General features: G+C 44.3%; 1 protein-coding gene across 1 annotated transcript; it reads right to left on the reverse strand.

Moving 5' to 3' along the window:
- Nucleotides 1-3,957: 3,957 nt before the first annotated feature.
- LOC127754798 (putative disease resistance protein RGA4) lies at nt 3,958-9,646 on the reverse strand. Its single transcript, XM_052280385.1, has 3 exons — nt 9,164-9,646; nt 8,734-8,831; nt 3,958-8,640 (listed from the first exon to the last, which is right to left on the reverse strand). The coding sequence occupies exon 3, from the start codon at nt 8,589-8,591 to the stop codon at nt 4,146-4,148; it is 4,446 nt and encodes a 1,481-aa protein (XP_052136345.1). The 5' UTR covers nt 8,592-8,640; nt 8,734-8,831; nt 9,164-9,646; the 3' UTR covers nt 3,958-4,145.
- Nucleotides 9,647-16,863: the final 7,217 nt, after the last annotated feature.

Below are 16,863 nucleotides of genomic sequence, written 5' to 3' on the forward strand. Positions count from 1 at the left end.
ATGGTTACGGCCCTAATTGATGAAATTGACGGGGAAACTAGATAATAGGGGACTATAAGAAGTCACAGGAGTGAGGAATTACCGAGAGATGGCAGGACGACGAAGATCGGCTGTAGTGGTGGAGTGGAGAAGAAGGTGCAGCACGCGCCCAAGGTGTTCGACGAAATGCATTCCAGGAAGAAGGCAGAGACGGATGAGGTTTTTATGAGAGCTTAGCTTAGGGTGTAAGGAAACTGCGGAGGATAAGGATGCCAACACACAATAGCTGGGCTAGAGTTCTAATGGCAATCGGATAAGGGCAATGAGGTGGACGACGCGGCTAAGGTTCGATCCTCCCAGGATTTGGGTTCAATGCTTCGATCGGGCATGATTGCCTATGTGATAAGGTTCCAAAAGAGGGAGTGCTAGCTGGGGAAGAAACACCACATTACCCTATCCAACGGTCTCAGCTAGGGGCGACGAGATGGCGATGTGATGGAGATGCAATGGCGACATGATTGGCAGCGACGGGCAGTGGTAACGGCCGCCGATAGGGAGGTGCAGGCCTATTTTCTAGGGTGACGCCGGGCAACGTGGCGGCCGTTATCCCTCAACTTCGATGGCGACTCGCAATGGGACGAGGTGACGCCGGCGTGCGTGGCGGCGCAGCTTTCGCGTGGGGATTCGGCGGCTCGGTCGGGCGGCGGGACCCACACGAGCGCGGTATACGGGAGGGAGTGGCTACCGTGCGACGCGGCCACGACGCGAGGAAAAGGAGGCGCGTAGGCGTTCGGCTTGCGCTTGGTTCGGATCGAACAGGTTGCGGCTCTTGAACAGTATCGACTGAAAAAGAAAAGGAATTGGGGAGAGGAAAAAGAGAAAGGGAAGGGCTAAACTGCAAAAGTGAATGGGATTGGATTTGAATTGAAATGTAATCTATACATTTTTGTTTTGAGAATACAAATGTTTGATTTGAATATTTATTTGGTTATTCATTAGTTCCCAAATGAATTTGCTTTCCATTAGATTATCCAAAAATTATCCAATATAACTTCTAGGCTTTGATATTTCTAAAATTAATTAAAATATTCTAATGTGACCATTATAATGGTAGTGATGTATTTACTCTATTTATTTATATGAGTGAAATCTATACCATATGGGCTTGATAAAGTGTTTTAAATATTAATTTAAATATTCCAGCGAAATACTCTTTTATATATGGGATCATTGTAATGAAGTGGTCATTATTTCACGTGAGATTGAATTCAGATGAATTCCATTTAATCTTACTGTTTCCATTTGTTAAATATGAAACCAAGCTATCAACATGGTTTGAATATTTAATATTTGGTTTGTAATTCATACCATACAAATTAATAATTAACTTTTCCTTCATTTAGCTTCCTGTCTTGTGCATAATATTTATGGGAATGATATGGATAATGTATTCTTGTAAATTGTACATATTTAATTTAATTCTCCATTGTGACGATTCACGGTTTAGCAAGCAATAGCAATCATAATATCCAGCATGATGCAAAAGTTTTAAAAAGTTTGAAATTTTAGTATTTTTATTATCAGGAATTTTCAGGATGTTACAGGTACGCTCGGTGGGACCGATTAGAAGTCAGAATCACAATACATTATCTCATGGCTGAGAAACTGCCACCATCACCGTCTTCGGTTGGCAAAGAGGTCCCTCCCAAGACTAATAATCTAAAGCTTGGTGGGTTTGAAGTTAATGAGGGAAACATTGTTCCCATCACCGTAGACAAGCTAACACCTGAGCAAAAGAAGGAGCTTGATCTGATGATGCAGCAAACACAACACTAGTTCTTGAACTCATTCATGGAGACCCGCAAGGGAACAGTTGTTCAAAAATATAAGGTAAAATTAGTTGCTGATGTTCCTGGAACAGGTTCCTCCAAGGATGGAGAAGTACAACAAGTTCCAGCTGGTACAACCGAATCAGGTGGTAAAGGTGCTGCAGAGGGCTCAGGAGATAAAGGTGATGGTTCCCAGGGGGTGCAAGGTGAGGATCTTGGTCCAGATGGTAATACATCACAATTACAGTTTAATAATTTCCAAGATCGGATTGACTACGCCGTGCAACATGCTTTGATCAATCAATACCACCTTCGCGAAACTCCGGCCATCCCCTCGAACGCTCGCCGTCCACTCTTGCCGCCGTCCACCAACGCCTACCCTTGGCCACTCCTCCACTTCTCTCACCTCCCCTTGCATCTCCCCCGTCTCCAATCTCCTCCACCCGCCTTGGAACCCTAGCTCCTCGAGACTAGCTCCCCACAGGTGGTGTAGAAACGGAGTCAGGAGAGTCGACTCAAAGGTGTTCGACTGATCTCCAAAATCGCCATTGTTGGATCTCGACACGTGTTGCCCTTCCACCTCTCTCTCCCCCACTATTGGATCGGGCTGAAAACCATGGGCTTCCTCCCTCCCCTGATCAAAAACTCTTTCGCGCACTGAGGAGCACTCTCCCAACTCCCGAAGGCCATCCCCTCCGCCGCGAATCACCGCCGGTGATCGTCGGAGCGCCGCGGGTGACTCCCTCGTCGCCTCTCCTATGGAAACCCTAGCTATCGGGTGGATCGATATATATGTATCACACATCACGTCGATCGATCGATCGAGAGTGATGTGCATATTGAAAATTGGTTGGTCCCTACCAAATGGCTATATGCAGAAGATTCCATAAGGTTGTTACGAAGTTGTTCAAAGTAACCTTGCATGGGTGGAGATTGGGTAATAGGGTACATTCCCATAGTTGCTACTTGCTACAGCACGCTGTACCATTTCATCAAGACAAATGACCAACAAAATTGTAGAAGGCAAACACTTTACTGTTCTTCTTGAAAAAAAAATATGTTTCACAATATAAAATTGAAAAAAAAACAGTGTAAGGTCCAACTAACACCATCAACTACTACCCGAGCCTGCAAATCAACTCTCAAACTATGAAAATGGACATACCTTTGAACTTTTCATTTTTTGAGAACTCCTATGAACTATCAAAACTGGTTAAAATGCCTCTTAAGGGCAATCTAATTTTATTTTTTACATCAATATCATGGGCATTTTACTAGCATGGCTCCTAGTTAGCTCCATGGAGATGTCAAAATAATTGAAAACACCATTACGAACGGTTGTAAGTCGAGAACTATAAAATCTCTTGTTTTATGGTGGAGAGTTCATTTTTTTTCACTCAGGCAATAGTTGAGGGAGGTAAAATGATCATGACTCGTCCCATTACTAGTACACCACACAACATTGTTTGGACCACCAACCCAAAAGTTAGAATGTATCCAGAACTGGATTTTTGTTGAAAATGATTCAGAAGATAAAAAAAAAATCAGTAAATTTTGAATATGTCTGATTGAACCTGCATCTATGTGAAGCCAGCAGTATAGAAAATATAGCACATTAGGCCGAAGCTTAAGAGGATATCAAGTTTATGGACAAGCCATTTATAATGTATTAATGATGCGAAGGTGTTGGCATAGTTTACTCCTATTAAGAGAATAAGGTGAAAGGTTGAAGAATATAAATTCCCTGCCTGGTGGAGATGGTGGAACTGATGAAATGAGATGAAAACAAATGTGTTCTTTTGAAGAACAGAGGAACTATAAATATGAAAACACCGGACTAGCAGCAAATGAAATTCCTTTTAAAAGAAAAAAAAGATAATGGAAGTAACCCCCAATCTTTGTACAATCTACGCTCACTAGCAGTACAATCTTTACATTTGTATGGCACATTAGGGGACAGAGCCAACGCAAGGAAAATATATTACCATGTGAATTAAAGCATATGATGCATGAATGGTACCAGGATCCAAATAAAAATACACAAGATATGCAGAAGTGTAAATATAGCATGATTTGAGCACAGCACCGCACATATCTATTAGCATGGTCCAGACTCCAGAGGGGTCAAACAAATTATAATCCTAAATGATAATTGCAGAATTGTCCATGTTTGAGAAGCATTGAAATGTTCTTTCTGTCATTCAGAGTAAAGAAAAACTTATATAGTATACAAATACATGTCTTATATTCTAAGAGTAGATACAATCTGTAGATGGATGCGCAAGTTATGGAAAGTCTACAAGACTAAAATATAAAATTCCCGAGAAGAACTCTGCATTATAAATTTGTGTTAACTGGTCGGTCTATATTTACTGTGACCCCTTCCAACATAATGCAGTGATGTTGTAGCTCCTCACTGCAGCGACGATCAACATTTATTTTCTGCAGAGAATTTGGAAAGGCATTCTTGGGCAGAGACCTGATGGCTGAGCACCTCAGAATTTCCAATATCCTTAGATTGTTCAGTCCACGAAGGTCTGCAGGGAGAGACTGCAGCTTCTCATTGTGAAAAAAGCAGAGGTCCTGGAGGGAGGTGATGAGTTCAAGTGCTTTCTCTTGCTCTTTTGTGAAGCTCACAATCTCTTTGTTTGAACATAGGCCTAAAACATTAAGCGAAGAAGAAAAGAGTCTGCAGATAGGTGTCACAAGGACCCCTGCAATATCATCTGTCCGGAGCATTTCAATTTTGCAGTATGCAGGAAGCTCTTCTTGTTGATGAGGCACCAAATTGTCGAAGAAATTTGGACTGCGATAAACGCACAGACGGGTGAGGCAGCCTTGAGTGAAGAAAGTCCATAAACCTTCTCCTCTTAAATCCTTCCCACAATTCTCTATGAATAAATAGGTGAGACTAGTCAGGTTTGAGAGGGGCGCGAACGTATGCATATCCTCAACATCCTCAATTCTGAGGCTGTCCAGAGTAGATGGAAACGGAAAACAATAAGAGGAGGATGAGGAGTAGGCTGAGAGAAGTTTGGGGCACCCTCTTATGAAAAGTGTTTGCAGGGAGTGCAGATTGTGAAGACCTCCTGGCCTGGAGTTATTTTCAGGAGGAAGGGAAGCCAACAGGCTCAATCCTGGGTTCATGGTAATCTGTAATTCACGCAGGGAAACGGTGAGATGTTTTGGGAATAACAGCAGCCCTACTTCATCACCCACTTCTTCTATTTGTAGTTGTGATCCTGTTTCATTACTTGAAGTCGAAGACGATGGCATTGATGTTGGTTCAGCTGTGGCCAGCAGCGCCATTACACCCATGCTAGTTACGTTCTGACAAGAAGACATCCTGAAGAAGGAGAGCTTAGGCAGTTGCAATAGAAATTGGGTCAATTCCTTCCCATTGGCACTACAGTTCTTAATCTCAAGGCGTTCCAAAGCAAGTGTGTCTTTCTCATCATCTGGCCCTCCCAGTAGCGGCAATGTAATACTTGAATCACTTATCTTGAGTGTTTTCAGTGACGTTAACCAGTGAAGGTGTTTATTCATCAAAGGTGGGCTTTTTGAGACCTCCAACTCATGTATTTTACTTAAATTGTGAAAGGCAACCATCTCATCAAGGCATTCCAGATGATGATCTTCTTTGATTTCCAACAATAGTTTGGATGATGAACTTTTAGTGGAGTAAACTAACTTTTCCAAACTTGAACCCACATTCTTCATGTCAACAGTGAGCAAAGTATCAGTCCATGGAATAAGTGGTAGGGATTCCAATTTTGGGCAGTCAGCAATTCTGACCTCTTGCATCTTAGGAAACAGATCAATCATCACATCTTGCTTAAATTTCTGACTAGCATATTGAGAAACTGGTAACTCTACCAGTTCTGGGCAATCTCTAATTATGAAAGTTTCTAAAAGGGAGAACAGGAGAAATTTTTCATTGTGAACCCATTTTTCCAATCTTGTGAGTCCAACAAGTTCTAGAGTTTTCAAGTTTTGAAAGCTTTTTCCTTGGACAGAACGAAGATATTCCTGACCAGGTTCTTTAGGGAGCCAAAATTCCCCGAGTGGTGGGAAGACAGTCCAGTTGACGGTGTCAAGATGAAGGGATTGTAGGTTTTTTACTGAAAGTTTGCTACCAAGCCATGGTGGGCAACTATGGCCTCCATGTCCTCTGATGCATAGCTCTTGGAGATTGTCATGAGGTCGAAGAACGTTAAGAATATGTTGTTCTTTGTCAGGTTCCTTCTGGGATCGCTGAACATCCCACTCTAATGTTAGCTTCTTTAAGCTATTTTTTGACAACAGATTCACTTCATCTGCTTCTTTCGCTTGCATTTTCTCCAGATTACAGATACTAAGTGATCCACTGAGCTGTATCAAATGTCCCAGCTGTTTTATTTCAAAACCACTTTTCTCTCTGTTGACTTCAAATCTTCTTAACTCTTGGAGTGTTTGCAGCTTTCCTACCTCACAAATCTTTGAGTGAGTTTCATCGTGTGAGACAATAAAATGCCGCAATCTTGCAAGGTTGCTCATATCTACAGGCAAATTGATACTTCCTTTCCAATCTTTCAGATCAAGGACAATCAACTTATAGAATCTAGATATACATCTCGGTGGGGATATCTTATCATACTCTGACCCAAGCTTTAGGTAGCGGAGATGCATAAGCGCGGAAAAGTTATGCAGTATATGATCGACAGGATAGTACATAGTAGACAAACGAAGAACACGGAGAGCCTTTGCTTTTCTGAACACATCTCCAAAGGTATTCGCCATGCTTCGGTAATAACATCCAAATATCATCAAAGTGTGTAGATTTTCAACTTTAAATCTCTTCATTATAAGAATCACATTTCCATGAAAAGTTTCATTTATTGACGCATCTTCCTCTGCACCACCCATAACGATAGACAAGTGACGGACATCAGGAGGGATTTCTCTGAATCTTTCATGAGAGCAATCTATTGTATAACATTCATGCGATGACACCATTCGTGCTAAGTCTTGTAGTAGGTCATGCATCACATAGATAGGGTGTCCGTCCTTTTCATTTTTCTTCATAAACCCATGATCAACCAAGTCATCAAGATAGCTTAATCCTATTTCTTCAAATGTTTTCTGTCCATTACAGCATAAAATGTTTAATCCCATCCACAGGTGAATCAGCTCTCCACTATCGAACTCGTAATCATGAGGAAATAAGCCACAATAGGAAAAACATTTCTGCAGATGAAAAGGAAGATAAACATAGCTCAGTTTCAGTGCAGGCATAATATCGTTATGACCTGTTTGTAATTCCCATTCTTTACTTGCTAGAACTCTTCTCCAATGATCTAAAGTAAGGTTATTTCTTAGTAACCTTCCAACAGTTTTTGCTGCAAGTGGGAAACCCTTCAGTTTGCCAATTATTGTTTTCCCAATGTCAAGTAGTTCACTATGATCTTGCCAGGGTGCTTTTGCCTCACCAAAAACACATGCTTCAAACAATTGCATAAACTCCTCTTGTTCTAAACGTTCCAACTCTATTGGGTGGTCCATTGTATTAACCATTTCAGCTAAAGCAGGAAATCGAGTCGTAACTATAACCACATTACCTTTAGCTTGGCTTTTTCTAAAAGGAACTAACAGCCTTTTCCACATATCCTCACCATCACATTTCCACATGTCATCCAGGATCAGCAAAAATCTTTTAGATTTCAATCTTTGTTCAATACGGTCTTCAGCAGTTCCATTTTCACCATCAACTTCAGGGATTTGATCCTTAATTTGTTGTATCAGCATTGAAACATTGAAATTGAAGGACACACATACCCAAATCGTTGCTTGGAAATGGCTATGCACTTCTTGGTTGTTGTATATGTATTGCACGAGTGTTGTTTTCCCAATGCCACCTGGACCAAATAGTGACAAGACAGAGAGGTCCTGTTCAGAGTATATACCGTTTGTTATATCACGTATAATTTTATCCTTCATCTTGTTCCGTCCATATAACTTAGGCTCAACACTTTCTGAGATGGTTATTCGCTGGCTTGTAGTACTGTCCTGAGTATTACTGTTATTGGAACCCAGCATCTCCATGTTAAGAATGACGGAGACCTTTGCACATATCGGTTGTAGTTGTTCCACAATATGCTTCATCCTTGTTGATATTCCCACCCTGTCAAACTTAAGCATTGGCACTTGATTTGCACGATCTGGCCCTGGGTTTGGACTGCAAGAACACACACAGCAGTGCTTCTGCCACCATTTTCGTAATTTTACTGCATCGTCAGCATTGTTTTCATGGATAAGTGGACAAGAGTAGCATGGAAGGCACTTACTAAGCATGTGGACACGCTGCCTTGCCTCAGTTCTTGGGTTATCTGGGTCACCATGGTAAGCATCAGTATGAAAGCACGAGAGCGATTTACCCACAGCTTTAGCAGTGTGGCAAGAATTGACAAGGATTCCACGGAAGCAACTTGCATCATCCACATCAGCTGCCTCATAGGTGCCTTTGAGCTCATCATGGATGCGGAAGTAGTCCAGTTCATCCAGAACATCATCGGCATCAAACGCTAGCTGTTGTAGCTTCTGCAGCAACTCCTTTAGCGCCTGGCTGCGGATCTCCCTGCCTTGTGCATTCTCAAGCATCCCCTTGGCATACAGCAGCTCCATCTTGATGGCATCAATGTTCACGCCGAGCTCAGAACTTGCTGCCCATGTCTCTAACAAGCCCCCTGATAATGGGCTTAGTGCTTTGTCAACCACCCAGCGTGCTGCGTCAATGGCAACCTCCATCTTTTGGCGGATTTGCGCGCACCTTGTACCCTATCAGCCTCAGAGCAGCCTTGAAGCAAATAAGATTTTATTCAATATTTAGTAAATATAGAGCAAATTGGTTGCCAGGGAGTACAAGAGGACAAACAATAATTGTACTTACACAAAAACAGCTAATATGTCCTCTGGTCTGCTGCAGAGGATGAAGTCACGCTGCAGTTCCAGACTCGGAGAGAAATGTTGCGTCAAATCTGAAGCTCACTGATCATAAGGGAAAGGGATATGATACAACATGTTAATCATATATGCCTCCTACCGAAGCTTCGTAGAAATAGCACATATTAGTTGGACTGATAGAAAGGGATGCCGGCACCAATATAAGATTGATTTCAGAGATGACTTTGTTCGGTGGGCCGAGTAAAGCTAATCCGATTGGCCATTAGGACATGATGGTAGGAGCAAATATAAATAGACAAAGTCTTCGTTGGTTGATGTCCATGTCAAGTTGCCAATGGTTGCAATAATGCAAGTGACGGAGGCAAGATGACAAAATTATATCATATAAACAATAATAGGCCACTTGTAATTCCTACCTCATTACACCGTCGACAAACACGAGACATTTTCGCATGCTCAGCATCAAGATGGAAATTTCTTGATCCAAAATTTCCCCTTTCTTCGCCTAATGAAATTCATTCGTTCTCTTTCCAGTAACCGTAATAAGATCTACAATTTTTCCCAGAATAAATGTTGCTACGAATGCATACAACGATCAGCGCACATAACAAAAAAGCAGATAGATCACAAGGATTTAAGGATGTACAGCACACAACAGCTAGCTCCCCTTACCCTCCGACGTCATACGCATTACCAGAGCGGCCGCCAGCGGCGGCGGCGGCGGATGGCCTGGTCCAGTGCGGATGCGGGCAAGCAGGGCACGCCGCATGTCTTCCTCGGCCAGCTGCTCCATGCCGCCGCGGCCCGCTCCACCGGCGGCTAGCCGGCTGCCAAATCATGATATGTGGCTGTGCGTCGGCGAGGGGGGTGCTGCGGCCTGAAGAGGGTCGTACCTTCGTTCTTGCTGGGCTGGGCCTTGCCGCAGTGAGAAGGGCCCGAGAATAAGCCCACCCCAGCAGAGCGGAAAATCGAGGGAAAAAAAAAAAGAAGAGAACTTTACGGACGCGATTTTATGGAGGATAGAGCAATATGATGTTATCAGACATACGCGTCCTATTGGCGTGTCTCACTATTTTAGTAATTTCTCCGGTTCAAAATATAAGTATTTTTTTTCATTAGATACAGTATTCAAGATATTACTTTACTTTCATCAAGAATATCTTTCAGACTATGACATGGCGGCTATCCATTAATTAGGTAGGATTTAGTAATTTCCTTTCATCTTTGTGAAGTGTTTATTTGGTGTCCACTCAGGACTTGTATCTTTCCTTTTATCTCCAGGAAATATGTGTCGTGTTCAATATGGACTAGTATCTATCTATGGGTATAAATATATACACCGGGGGTCCCTACAATTCATCTCTTAATCAATAGAACTGCTCTCAGGGCATCACCACCCTTTTTCTGAGATTTTTTACTTATCACAGGTGGAACTTGGCTCTTGACGCAGTGCTGCATCGACTTCAATCTCCAGTGAAGGGGGTAACTTCCGCCGGGCCTGCCAATCGTATTGGCTACGTTGGTGTTGTTCAAGTCTGCATCACTCCGACCTCTTGGATCGCTACGGTTTGGTTGATATATTTGTCTACATTTTTATTATATATCTTACTTAATCCAAGTCGATTGCTCAATTTACTTCTATCGGCCAAATCTTTTTTAGGGTTTTGTTGGTATTAGTTAAATATATAGTTTCATCAATCTTCATTAGCTAAGGTATCTACCATCCTGAAAAATCATAGCTTTGACTGTCTAGACATTATGTTTCTTTTGATACTTAGTATTGTATCAATTGGGTTTGACCTACTAAGTCGTGCTTAGAACCATAGTCTCTAGCCTGCTTTTTATTGCCAATAAGGGTTTCATCAGGGTTTCAGCCTATGAGTTATCTAGACGTTGCATCGGCTCACAAGTATTATATACAAGTTGGATTTAGCAAATGATAACAAAGGTTTCATTGATTATCTAAACGTTTGGATTTAATGACATCATTCCTCCAGCCAATGTATGTTTCAACTTTTGGATCAGTGCTTATTCCATCAAATTATTATTAGCCGATTAGTTTCTATTGGTTTACATTGTTGTCTTATTACATTATCATCAGCTGACTATTTTTATATTATTATTTATTCAAGTGTCAAAATAGACATTGGATATATAGTTGATTGTTCAAAACCCTCTCGACATCGGTTGGCATCGACATCGACGGTATCGCTCTATCAGCTCATTAGCCGACCGGCTCTTTGTTGATCAAAATATTTATCTATCTCATCAGTTGCGGGATCAAACTGACTATCACTCCCGCATCTCATCAATATTTGAACCTGCACTGGAGTTAAGCAAATCATCTAGGCCATTGTGTTCGTCGACTTAGTTCACGCCAACACGGATCTAGCACCATCGGTCGAGCGCGGATTTTTCGTCAACGGGGTAGTACACATCACTAGCACACATCACTAGCACAATATAATCTACCCACATAGAGGTGATTTCTCTTGGAGGAGGCGTACACATGGGCGATCTTTGGTGACCAACGATGTTGACGCCTGCACTGCCGGGGGGATGGAATTTTTCCCCCAGCGATGCCATTCGTGATGAAGCCTGGCATCGGTTCCATTTTCTAGATCATTTTTCTGCAATATTCAACTCTTCTCTATTCCGATTAGTGGTGGATCTTCCACGTTCCAATTTCCGTCTCACCCCTTCTTCAGTGGCCTTGGCTCTCAGAGCTTCTATTGGTGGTTTCTCCTGTTGATCTTAATGTTAAGTTGCTAAAGGATTGATGTTTTTGTTTTTTGGTCTACTCAAACCAAGTTGGTCTATGGATTTATCGGTTGAAATCTTACACTTGTGATGATTTTGCTTTGAGATTCTTCCTTTGGAGGAATGGTGGACCCAATTGGCAGTAGGAGTATGATTCTTGGTGCCATAAGCAAGAGGAGTGGATTTTTTGTGTCCTCTAAATGGCCTTCCTTTCAGTCTTCTGCTCATCGTATAGATTGTTCTTATGCGCAAGCTGTTCAGAGTCGGATGATTCCCATTTCTAAGGATTTTCAAAATCTTAAGAAGTCTCTTCATGGCACGGTGGACGCCGGTGATGCTCCAGCTAGTAAGACGGTGGTTTCATCTGAAATTCAAAACAAGCGAGGTAATCGGGATCCTCAAACTATGCATGGTTTAAATGTCGACTTGTTTTTTAGGCATTGTTTGGATAAGGGTCATCCTATGTCCAAATGTACTAGACCTTTCTAGTGTCGTGTTTATATGCAATCTGGCCATTCGGCTCGCGACTGCCCTTCTAAGTCTGGTTTTCCTCCTCAAGGTTTGATGGTTGTTGCCAACCTAGCTTCTCGGAGTAATGGAAATCGTGTTTGGAGAGTTCAAAATTTGGTAGTAATTGAGAAACCTCTCATGACACAGAGTTCCCTGCCAATGGCGAGTCTTAACCCTAACCCTCATAGGTTTCTTCGTGAAGGTCACATGGTCAACCTGGGAGGTAATCTCCGTGTCCCTAGAGTTGATCTCACTGTGCCCCAACGGCCCCAACAGCCTCACTTTTGCATCGCCACTGTTGAGTCGGCTCTTCCGGAAGAAGATTGGGACCACGACCGCTTGCACATTCTGGACACTGTTAACGACCAAATTTGGTAATATCAGTATCGAAGATGAAGATTAAATCAGAGTGGAATCAAAGATGAAGATCGTTTTGGAAACAGAGTAAGAGTCGGCTGGAGACCAAATCGGCTACATCCAAGATCTGCTGAATCCGAGTCAGACTGGGTTAGCGTCGGGTCGCACCATGAGTTTGTGCTCAATCACCTCCCTGGGTACCCCCGGGATGTCGGACGGCTGCCAAGCGAACACGTCAGCATTGTCGCGGAGGAAGGTGATGAGCGCGAGTTCCTATTTCTCACCTAGTGATGCCTCGATCTTGACGGTCTTGTCGGGGTTGGCACTAGAGAGTGTAACGATCTTGATTGTGCCGTCTTGTTTGTCTTGCTCACTTTCTTGGGTGGCTCAGCTGTGGCAGGTGGGCTGGGCGTGTGCTCGACCATGTCGAGGCTCCGCTTGTCGCATTGCACTGCCAGCTTAGCATTCCCTTGGATAGTGATTGTTCCCTTCGGTCCCGACATTTTGAGCACTTGATACGCGTAGTGAGATGCGGCCATGAACTTCGCGAGTGCAGTTCTCCCAATGATGACATTGTATGCTGTATCGAATTCAGCAACATCAAAGGTGATCTGCTCCGTTCGGAAGTTATTTGCTTGGCCGAAAGTCACAGGCAACGTAATTTTGCCCAATGGTTTGGACGATGACTGAGGAGTGATTCCATGGAAGGGTTGATCGGTGGGTGTCAACTCGCTTCGTGGGATCCCCATCACGTCCAAGGTGCTGGCGAAGAGTAGGTTAATTGAGCTGCCACCATCGATCAAAACTCGCGCGACCTTGATATTCCGAATAGTGGGTTCGACCACAATCAGATATCGCCCATCTTGGGCGCAGCTCCCTACCACGTCGAACAGACTTCATATTCCACTTTCTTGTATTCTCGCTTTGAGGAGTATGCCGTGGAACCTCCGAAGATGTGCGAGACATGGAGATCGGAGTCTGGGTATGCTGAGTCCGATTCCTGAGTAGCCGCCTCAGCGTCCTTCTCGACCACACGTACTCGCTTGCCTTTTTCCAATGCCATGTGTTTTGCGAGCGACTTTTTAAAGACAAGGCAATCTTCTAGAGAGTGTCTGTCCGACTTGTGTATAGGGCACCATGTTTTGTTCGTGTCGCTGCCTTGTGGGTCTGAGCGCTTGGGAGGGTCCGCGTATTCTGCTGTGAGAATTTCCGCTTAAGCTTTTCTTTTCCACTCTTGTGTCTCAGTGCATTGTCCGCGTGAGCGCATCGATCGACAATTTCGAATAATCTCCGAGTAGTCGTGACGCATCTCGTTGCCAACTCCTGGGTAGTATAGCGATCTCTGACACCGGACTTGAAGGCGTGGATTACAGAAGCATCGGTGATTTCGGGGATTGTATTTCTGCACTCATTAAAGCGCCGAACATAATCCCTCAAGGATTCACCCGGGTTCTGTGTCAACGCATGTAGGTCGTCTTCGATCGCGTGGCACTTGTAAGTTCCTTGGAAGTTGGCAACGAACTGCTACCATAGGTCTGCCCACGAAGAAATCAAGTAGGGCAGGAGATGCATCAGCCATGAACGTGCAGAGCCTTTCAATGCAGTTGGCAAATAATTCGCCAACGCGTTGTTGTCCGCTCCGGCGGCGTAGAGTACCGTGGAGTAAACTTGAAGGAATTCTTCTGGGTCAGTACTCCCTTCATACTTCTCTATTTCTCCTGGTCGGAATCTCTCAGGCCATCGGACATCACGCAGTGAACGACTGAAAGCTCTACACCCAGCGCTGGGGGCGGTGGGTTGTCGGCGATCGTACGTCCTTCGTGGATGTCTATCTGATGATGAGGATGAGGAAGATGACGACGATGACAATGGGTCAATTAGTTCCGGTGTACGATTACGAGGGCGTCAGCCGGGTTCTCGAGAATCCTGTCGTCATCTCCCGTTGTTGTCCCGGCGCCGATCTCCATCGTCGTCGTCATTATGGCGGCGTCCTCGACCAGTATCGCCCAGCACACGCCGTTCGCGATCGTCGTGATCGTGGCGGTTGTGGCGATTATCACGGTCTCGGTCTTCGCTCGAACGGCCTCCTCGTTCTTCGTTATCGTGACGTCGTGAAGAGACGCAATGTTGGGAACGATTCTCGTTGTCTCGTGCGCGTCACGCCTCTCGGCGGCCATTCAGGTGATCGCGGAGATTGCTGGTGCCGCGAGGTGGAGGGGTGGCTCAATGAGGCGGTTCCTGCTGTTCAGGGTTTTCGCCATTAGCATCGCCAGTTGGTGGCTGTTCCGGGTGCGCTGCGGCAGTGGCCTCTTCGAATGCGTTGCTGATGTTGGTCACTGATTCCCATAGCCGTTCTGTCCACCGTGCGAGATCGTCGTTTAGAACGGGATCGTAGGGTGTTTCCCTCAGTATTGCGTTGACGGCCCTGATGTGTTGGGCTAGTGTAGTCACTTGATTTTCGGCTTCCGCATTAGCGCGTGCTGACGTGCCGGTCCCGTCGATAGCCAATACCTCGCGTGGCGTACTTGTCGACGATGAGCCATAGTCTTCGAGCAGGTACAGGACTGACGGTTCGTGGGGATCGATGTCGATTACCCCAACGAATCGATCTGGGGTCAGCGTCGCTCCTTGTTCCTTGTCCTTATCCCTAAGGGGGATATGTGACTGCTGGGCCTTAGGAGGTGACATCTTCATGGCGCTGAGAAAGACCTTGCAACTTGAGAGGTCGTGATTCTTTGTCTTATGAATAGGACAATAGACATCACAAGTTGGAGAAGTACGCTGAATTCCACGCTCTTTGCAGGCACGAATTTCAGCATGGACGTTTAGAAAACCCAACAGGCTTGCAAGGTGTGTTTTCTAGTTTTGTGGATAGGACACTAGGACCTTGTCACCTCAGAAGTCATCCTCGTCGGCTCGTGATTCTTGTCGGAAAGACAAGGTTTGGCCGCACTAGGATCCTTCTCGGGCTCGGATGTCGTCGACGTTCCGTTCTCCGCTTCGGCGGGAGGATCCTTCGATATGGAGTCGTCCTGGGTTGTAGCCACTGCGTTCTCGCTTCCAGTCATTGATGGACCAGCCGAGATCGACACCGTGGTGTAAACCGGGAAGATGATTTCGCCGACTTGAGTCCACACCAGCATTGTTGAAGCAGGAACTCCTTGGTTGAGGTTGGTGTTGATGCTGTTGTCGACGAAGCTGGATGACATAGTAGTAGAACCTTGAGCACCAAGATCCCCTACCTGGTGCGCCACTGTAGACGGGGGATACCCGTAGACCGGATATAGAGGGTATTTACGTAATACGACATCAAGTAGGCAAAAAACAAAGATTATACTGGTTCAGGCCCTTTGATAGGTAATAGCCCTAATCCAGTTGATATGGGATTATATGATGGAAACCATAGATTTCAAAGGGAAAAGCGGAACTCGATGATACGGACGAGGTTGTAATCGAACAGGTTCGATTAGGTCTCCCGCGACTTGGCTCCTGTGGGCTTCAACTCAGTAGGCTGTGGTGGATGCCTTAGATCCTCCCGGGGATCCCTTTTATACCGCTGGTCAACTGGTATCCAAGTAGGACTTGGAGACATCGGACCTGGCATGATACAATGACGACCCAGTTCTGTCCGAGTAGAACTCCTTTCATCTGTGAACTCCATGATGAATTTCCTTAACGTATGCCGAAAACGTCCGTATACGCGCAAGTATACCATATCGATATGTGACGTATATCGAAAGGTAGAGGGTATACCTTACCCGTAACCCTGACAATTGTAGAGATATATCAACTAATACAGAAGATCATACCTAACCGAGACAGTCCCAACTAAACCGATGCATCCCTAAACACAATGTAATTAAAGATAGAGTTGAAATACTAGGTAGGCAAAATATACCAACCGAACCATGGCAATCTAGTAGATCGAAGCAATGTAGCCTTGAGAAACATCAATATAACCGATACAATTGCTAGGACCGGCGGAACTTAGGACTTACCCCTTCATCGGAGATCGAAATTGACGCAGCCCCTCGTCAGGTGCCACCATAGTAATAAAAAATCGAAAAAGAGAGTGACGATACGCCGAGAGTAGTTGTATTGATCGAGAGATATCGTACAAAGACCCTGAGTGTAGATATTTATATCCATGGGTGGATATTAGTCCATATAGGACACGATACAGGTTTCCTAAAGATTAAAGGAAAAACACAACACTTGATCAGACACTAGACAAAACTTACTAAAGATAAAGAAAAATTACTAAATCCTATCTAATTAACAGGTAGAATTAAATTGTCATAACATAATGTTCGTGATTTCTTCTTGAACTCGGTCACTTCTGGATAGGATTTCCATCGGCTGATCGACTTCTTTCCCTAACCAAATCCATTAGAGAATCTTACCAAATTTTGACGTTAACAAAAGCCAGGGGGCAGATCAGCTTCACTCCACGCAGAACAATGGCACCTCCTTTTCTCAAACTCTTAAC

Source organism: Oryza glaberrima, chromosome 11, assembly GCF_000147395.1.
Source record: "Oryza glaberrima chromosome 11, OglaRS2, whole genome shotgun sequence".
Taxonomy (NCBI): domain Eukaryota; kingdom Viridiplantae; phylum Streptophyta; class Magnoliopsida; order Poales; family Poaceae; genus Oryza; species Oryza glaberrima.

Bases quoted from the DNA above. Each gene is read 5' to 3' on its own strand.
- LOC127754798 (XM_052280385.1), bottom strand. From the start codon at position 8,591: ATGGAGGTTGCCATTGACGCAGCACGCTGGGTGGTTGACAAAGCACTA.